General features: G+C 50.9%; 1 protein-coding gene across 1 annotated transcript; it reads right to left on the bottom strand.

Annotated features, from left to right (window-relative positions):
- Positions 1–2,192: 2,192 nt before the first annotated feature.
- FAM170A (family with sequence similarity 170 member A) lies at positions 2,193–6,841 on the bottom strand. Its single transcript, XM_082723276.1, has 5 exons — positions 6,580–6,841; positions 4,457–4,597; positions 2,949–3,720; positions 2,609–2,667; positions 2,193–2,223 (listed from the first exon to the last, which is right to left on the bottom strand). The coding sequence occupies exons 1-4, from the start codon at positions 6,647–6,649 to the stop codon at positions 2,661–2,663; spliced, it is 990 nt and encodes a 329-aa protein (XP_082579402.1). The 5' UTR covers positions 6,650–6,841; the 3' UTR covers positions 2,193–2,223; positions 2,609–2,660.
- Between the last annotated feature and the right edge of the window lie 625 nt (positions 6,842–7,466).

Here is a 7,466-nt window from a genome sequence, read left to right as displayed (position 1 = left end):
TGCTGTATTCATATGAGTGAATAACATTGAACAGTTAAAATAACAGACCTAGGTCAATTAAAAATTGATACAGATAAAACACGAAACCCTAGGACTGGTTGAAAGAAAAATGGGATGCACAATGTTGTATTGTGATTTTATGTATCTGAAAATATGGACTGGATACCTGCAAAACTCTGATACTGGTCACTTCTGGGAAGCTGGGGGAGGGGCACTAAAAATAGGTCTAGAAATGGTTATGTGTTTAAAAAGTATCTATAAGAGCCCCTGGGCAGCTCAGTCAGTTAAGCATCTGCCTTCAGCTCAGGTCACAATCCCAGGTTCCTGGGATGGAGCCCTGGGTCGGGCTTCCCGCTCAGCGCAGAGTCAGCTTCTCCCTCTCCCTCTGCGCCTCCTCCCGCTCATGCTCTCTCTCTCTTAAAGAAAAAAATAAAATCTTTAAAAATAAATAAACACATAAAAATAAAAAGTATCTATAAAATGAATTATTCAAGTTATCCATGGAGCATAGGATTTACCTTCAATATCATCATTTACCCAGGAAGCCCAAAAGAACACACAGATAAACTAGTAAGACAGTTCAATAAGCCAGGTGGATTCAAGGTCAGCGCATGGAAAAATCCGTCAAGTTTCTCTAGACTTAGCAATAACTGCCTGCTGCTGACTCGTAGCCACAGGCCCTCGTGTGACTCCGTGCTTTCCTGGGAAGTCTTCTCTCTCTCTTTTTCTCCCTCTCTCTCTCTCCCCCTGTGCAGGGAGAACTGCCACAACTCTGTGTAACCTGCACCCTGCCAAGTCCTGTGGAATCAATGCTAGGTGTTTGAAGCTGTCAGTGGAAGACCCAGGAAGGCACGGGGGATGGAAGATTCCTGGGGGTCTCAAGGAGCAAAGGAACAAAAGGGGAAGATGACAGAGCACAGAAAGCCTGCCAGAGAGAGAGCAGAATCTCCCAGAGGGTGGTGTGAGTACAGAAGTAAATTCTGAATTCTTGGAATGACCACTGGGCATCTAGAGGCAGAAGGATGTGGACACGCAGAGGGCACCCCCTTTGGAGAGGCTGAGAAGCTTGAAGCCAGTGAGGAATCTGGAAGATAATAATGATGGTGACTGAAATAGTGACAGCAATACCAGATCACAGGAACCATGGCTGATTCAAGAAAGCCCCATGAAAGTCACCTTTCAGCTCCTGGAAAAAAAAATCCATGGGACTTTGGAATTGGACCTGGTTCTGCTTCATGTTACAGAGGCTCTGAGCTTTGAATTATTCCCTTCTAACTCCATCAGTTCTCTGGAGCCGGGCTTTGGCCCCCTACTCAGATTAGAAAGACATACAGTACCCACCCCCTTACCTCTCCATCCATGGACAGCCTCATACATTGAAATGATTCTTCAGGCCCTCCCAGACATCTGTAGCTCTGGGGGTGCTGGTAGCAGTGGGGTAAGGACGAAGTTCAGGGATGACAGCATCCCAAACTTGAGCAGCTAGAGTAAGAATTCATTTGGCGACTGACCCATTAACATCAGAACTGGAAATATCCAAGCTTCTAAGCTTCTTGGCTGAACCTCCGATTACAGCTGTGTCTTCCTCCAATTCCTGACTGTGGTCAAGCGGCTTCTTTTCGAGTGCCGTGACGAAGTCCCAGCAACCCCAGAAGAAATTGTTCCATGCACAGCTTCCACATGAAGGCATCTCTCCTCTGCCCTGGTGCTTCCTTGTAAAGCTACAACTAAAAGGCCTCCGTCCAGGCCAGAACTAGGGAGACACACACAGCACCCACTAGCTCCCCAAAGACCATCCCAGTGCTTTCAGTCACGACCCATGGGACACAGTTTCCAGAGCACCTGCTACTTACCAGCAACCTCAGTGGAACTCAGCGTGTTTGTCCCAGTCTCCTGCAAGATGTGGAAGCCAGCCTTGTGAAAATGGTCACACGGAAGCCTCATCCGTCCCAGGGGCGTGAGTACTGCTGCTTCTGCAAAAGGATCGTGGGGCTCTTTGGCACTTACATGAAACCTGGTTTGCCAGCCGCTAGTGAGACCAGTGCACATGGTGGACAGACAATTTTGACTCAAGAATATATCTGGGTGAAGTTTGGAAAACAGCCTTTATTGCATAAGACATTTATATGGTCCTGTGATGCTAGACAGAGCGCTGGTTCCTTCATCTTCCTTCACCGTCGTCGGCATCCTGTCTGCTATTCTCCCCAGGGTCCTGTCTTCTCCCTGGAAGCAATTCAACAGATAAGGCACAGCAGGAAGAGACAAAAGCAACGGGAGTCCCACTAGTCCGAGTAACCCTTCACCTCCGTCTTAAAGCTCAGAGCCATGCACACCAGAGTGGGTTTCTTTCCAGAACAGCTACAGCCCAGTCAAGGTGCTGGACCGTTTCCAGATCTCTTGGGGCCTCACTTCCGAGTTTCTCGCCCCTCTCTCACTCTGGGACCTCTGGCTCTGGCCCTCACCCCTCAGACCTCTGCTCCCGCTAAGCCCCTTGTCCCCGCTTCATACCACTCCCGGCCCTTGAGGTTGTGCTGAGCTCTCTCAGTCCCCCTAAATTCCTCCACCACCTCATGCCATTGGCTCAGACGATGCCGGCCTCAGGCCTTACCTCTCCCAAGAGAAGGCCACACCATCTTCTGGGATCTTCCGGCTCACAAATCTCAGTGGCTGTGTGGAAACCAGAACAAAGATGCTCCGTAATTCAAGAAGAAAGGTGCTCTGTTAGCCTGAAAAGATCAGGATAAACTCCCACTACCAGTCAGATCTTTACTAGAGGCCTGGACAAGAAGCCAGGGGCCGCAGCTATCTGCCCCGCCCCCAACCTTCAGGTGTCCTCTGAGGTCTGAGAGCCCCCAGCTCTCCCTCCTTGGAGGGGTGAGCCTGGGCGGGAGAAACAGGGGCAGCTCGGAGAAGGCATGGCTCCCGCAGCAGCCCAAGCCCCTTCTCACTTCTTGTCCTTTGGAGAATGGAACACACAGCCTGGGCACTGGCTCCAAGGTCGCTTTGGGCTGCGGTCTTCCTGCGGGGGCCGCTCGTCCTCCTTCTCCTTCTCCTCCTCCTGCCTCTCCTGCTCTTCCTCCCCCTTCTCATCCTTCTCCTCCTCACAGGGGCCTATGGCTTCTACGGTGCCTGTCAGCTGGGCCATGGTGAGGTGAAACACGTGGCAGCTGAAACCTTCCCGGATGCCATGCTGCACGTGCTCCTGGAGGACCTCCAGGGTGGAGAAGACCCGGCAGCAGGCCATGCACCTGTAACCGGCCTCCATGGTCACCAGCCAGTCGGGGGTCTTGGCCCTGGGTCTCTCCTCAACCGCGGGTGACCCAGGTGGGCTGTCGGACTCTGCCCGTTCCTCGTGCTCCTTCTCCTCCCCGCTGGGCTCACTGTCAGACAGCAGGTTTCTGGTGGACACGTCAGAGGGGGGAGTCCCTACCTGCACATCCTCGGGAAGGGTCACTTCTTCTATCCTTGGCTGCTTTTCTAGTGACTCCGAGGTCTCCTCGGTCTCCCAGGAGACAGCCACGCCCTTTTTCATTTGTACCTGCATGTAGTATATTTTCATGCCCTTTTCCTCTTTGTTTGTGTGCAGAGAGGACACACAGGTTTTATAGGACGAAGGGGATGAAGAGACTCGGTGTGAGGGGGCAGCAGTCTCCCCTTGTTCCTGAACCTGGGTTAGGGGTGATCTAGGCTGGGGACTGTCTTGAGGTACTCGCCGGAGTCCTGGGAAAGGAAGTAAGAGACATAAGAATGTGAGTAGGGGGCGGGCCAGAAGTTGAGGGGGTCTTCACACGTGAAGATGCATGGTGTGGGGAGCCTGGGGTCAGTGTTCATACCCGGGGTGGTGTCCGCTAGGCCCTTTTCATGCATGTGTAAGGATGTTGGCAAGGTGTCAGTATCCAGGGGTGTGGAGCAGGGTGGCAAGGGGTTGTGGAATTTCTGGGATGTTGGTGGGTTGTGTGTTATCTGTGATACCATCGGTGTGCTTGTGGAATGTGGACAGTCATGTAGGAAATGGTGCTGCAGATCCCATGTCTCGGGGCAGGAGCTATGTGCTGAGAATGAATGTACATGGTGTGGAGTACAGCTGTGTGCCTCGGGGTGCAGGGATCTGAGCTGGACGGTCCTGCTCCAGGGCTGGAGACCTGGGCTGAGGAGCTCTGTCCTTCTTTGGAGGCAACAGCAAAGGCACAACCTACACAGCTCCTTCATCCCATCTCTGGGCACCATACTTCCAGCCCAGATCTTTCTGGCTCATGCTTCTTAACATCCCCATGTGGTTGCAGCAGGGATCCCCTCCACACACACACACACTGAGCTCATACCCACGCTCTCCTAACAGCGATGCCAGCTTCCCGGGCTCCTTCGAGGAGCTCTGACCACCTCTGATTGTCTTGGGTTTCTTCTTGGCCTCTCCTGGGTCTATGTGCCCCACACCCAAGGAGCCCTGAACCCTTACCAGCACAGATGAGCTTGCGTGGAGAAGAGACACAGGAGAAGTATTCAGAGGCAGAGGACACTTCCCCCACCGCCGTGTCCCAACTTTTGACCACCCCAGTTGATTCAAGCTGAGGGGCATCCTCCTGTGACTTTGAGACCCCTGGAAAGATAGGAAAGCCTCAGAAATATGATGAGTGGGCCATGTCTGGACATCATTTGTCTGTCCAACAAATATCAACCAAATGACATATGTCAAGTGCAGTGAATACACGCGGTTCAAAGTCTGGTCCCGGATGGCTACTCCTGTATTGAATTACTATCAACACTTACTTTGTTAGTGTCTGCTTAGGATGGAAGGCTTGAGTAGGTCTGAAATGTGAACATCGTGTGTATCAGCCAAACCTTTCACAAATGTGAGGGTGGCGTGATGAGGAGGGTACACACGCATCGGTGTGGTGTTTGGTGCAACGTTGGTGTTCACAACTCCGAAATGGGGTGACACATAACCATTTTATAGAATATGGTATGTATTTATGGTGTGTAGTCAATCATTTATTCATTCACTCAAAAATAGAGAGTAGCTACTACGCATCAATCTCTATTCTGGGCTCTGGTAAGACTGAACATTCTAGTAGAAGACAGACACTAGATATAAGTACAGTAAACATATGATATGTTAGCTGGCATTAAGTACACAAGGGTTGCCAGAGTTAGCAAACAAAAACAGAGGATACACAACAAAATTTGCATTTCAGCTAAACCACAAACAATTTTTTAGTGCAAGCTTTCCCCATATAATACTTGGGTGATGCCTATTTTTAGTGATGCCTATCCCAAAATGGCATTTTGGGATATACTCATACTCCAGAGCTCAGAGTAAGAGGAAAGGACTTTGACATCCGTGGATGGTTTGTGAACACAGTGCAGCAATGACGTGCATATCTACCTATACGATCTGTGTGTGGTTTGATAAAATCGGGCGTGCGGAGATGTGCGACTTTTTTCTGTACAAAGTGTATACAGATGTATAAGAGATGCTCTCGTGAAACTCACTTATTATGAGTTCTGTATTCATGCTTACATGTTTTGAATGTCTCCCAGATCCAGGCATGGTGACAAGAACTCTACAAGGCCGACTTCACATCTGAGGATACTCTATCCTCATTCTCCCCACTGCTCCCCCCACCCATCATACACACAGAGGCAAAAAATACCCCACCAATCACTACCTTTTCTGTCCTACAGCTGCTGCCTGAAAATCTGCCTCCCGTCCAGGCCTCCAGTCCCAGGGCTCATCCTATATGCCCAGTCCTGTGCCTTGCGGAAACTGCGGGCCTCTGATATGGGCCAGAAGCCTCCGGCTGGCTTCCTGGGGTGGGCTCCATTCTGCCCGCCTCCCAGTGTAACCACACCCTCTCTTCAGGCAAGCTACTAGTTTACAGGGATCCTGGGGAGTAAATCCACAGCTCTCAGAGCTCCCTGCAGGGCCATGACACCATTTCTCATCCCCATCCATCTGAACCTAGTCTCTGAAAGGCCCTCCCTTCCCCTGATCACCGCTGCCGAGCCCCACATCTGTAGATCATACAGACTCCTACGGACCCGTTGATAAATTCTTCCTGCTGAAGGAATACCATCTCCATGCTTTCAGTATGATGCTATTGCTAGACAATCTCCTTTCCTGCTCCTCAAAATATTTTTCAACAAGGCTTCTCCTTGCTCTTTGGTAAAAGGGACAGCGGAACCCATAGATCTTCATCGGCATCCTTCACAACCTCCCTGCCCCCACCCAGTGACCCCAGAGGAAGGTAGAACAAAGAGAATGAGAGAGAATACAGGACTGAGAAAAGCCATCCCCCGGAGGTCTGGGCAAGTAGGACCCCCTGGCCTGCGATGAGTCCAACAGAGCTCCAGCCCTGAGCGCCTCAAGAGAGAAGTCCTCAGACGGGCAGTGCTGACCCCAACTCCAGACAGGGGCACGTGGCCCTCCCATGCCATCTCACACCACAGGGATGCTCAGGAGAGACACAACGGCATCCTCGGCTACTTCCCCAGGGACACATCCTCCTCCACCCCAGCTTCCTAGAGAAGGTCCAGGCTGGCAGCAGCCTTTGTGCCCCAGATAAGGTGCCCAGCGCATACCTCCTCCCTGCTGGGCACTTTCCGGGGACTCTTCACTTTCCAGATGTTTCCTCTTCTGTCGCTGTTTCATGGTACCGGCGACAGGAGTTGCTCAGAAGATGCCTAACACCCAGCTCCTCTTTCTCCCTACTAGCTGGCCCTCCTTGACTCTCAGGAAATTCGCTGAGGTGACCCGAAAGGAATAAAAATTGTCGAGTGTCCTAAATGGCTGAGGAACTCAGACCACACAGAGAACCAGCAACACCGCCCAGTGCCTGCTCCAGCACAGGGCTGTTAAGGTTCAAAGGTCACCCGGCCCCCAGCGGGGGTTCTCTGACCTGAATGATGACATCAGAGCATTCTGGGGACCTGGATCCCACACAGTCTTTGCAAATACACAGACCCCATGTTCAAGAACAATCCCTCTTCCCCTGGTGGAATCTCTCCCATGAATTCAACTCACATCTTCTTAAGAGGGGTAGAGTATTTTGAAATACTCATCTGCTGGCATTCCATTTATTTTCCCCTTTCTCCCTTTATCATTATTATTTTTTTCCCTTTCTCTTCTGCATTCAGGCAGGTAGCAGACTCTGTGTTCTCTGGCCAGAGGAAGAGCATGGCAGGGCTAAAAGCAGCAAATCATGCTCATCCCCTTGGCTTTTATTTCTAAAATCCCCAACTCCACAGATAATACAGGGCACTTGAGCAGAAACCTAACAGAAGCAGGATTCTTGAAATTCAGTACTTATTGTCTTCTTTTCCTCCTAGCTTGTTGAGAGGTACCGACTGTCAGAGAGAAGTCTATGGACCACGAAGGAGGAGTTCTCCAAGGCGTGGTTAGAGTGGAAGATGTGGAGAAAACTCCACGAGGCGAAGGCTACATTGGGCATACAGGCAGAATCATGACA

This window comes from Mustela nivalis (assembly GCF_964662115.1).
Source record: "Mustela nivalis genome assembly, chromosome: 3".
Classification (NCBI taxonomy): domain Eukaryota; kingdom Metazoa; phylum Chordata; class Mammalia; order Carnivora; family Mustelidae; genus Mustela; species Mustela nivalis.
Note: the sequence above shows the minus strand (reverse complement) of the source record. Positions and strands in the feature narration are given on the sequence as shown.

Bases quoted from the DNA above. Each gene is read 5' to 3' on its own strand.
- FAM170A (XM_082723276.1), bottom strand. From the start codon at position 6,649: ATGAAACAGCGACAGAAGAGGAAACATCTGGAAAGTGAAGAGTCCCCG. The intron at 4,598-6,579 runs GTATGCGCTGGG...CTATCTTTCCAG, and splicing joins AAGTGCCCAGCAGGGAGGAG to GGGTCTCAAAGTCACAGGAG. The intron at 3,721-4,456 runs GTAAGGGTTCAG...TTCCTTTCCCAG, and splicing joins ACGCAAGCTCATCTGTGCTG to GACTCCGGCGAGTACCTCAA.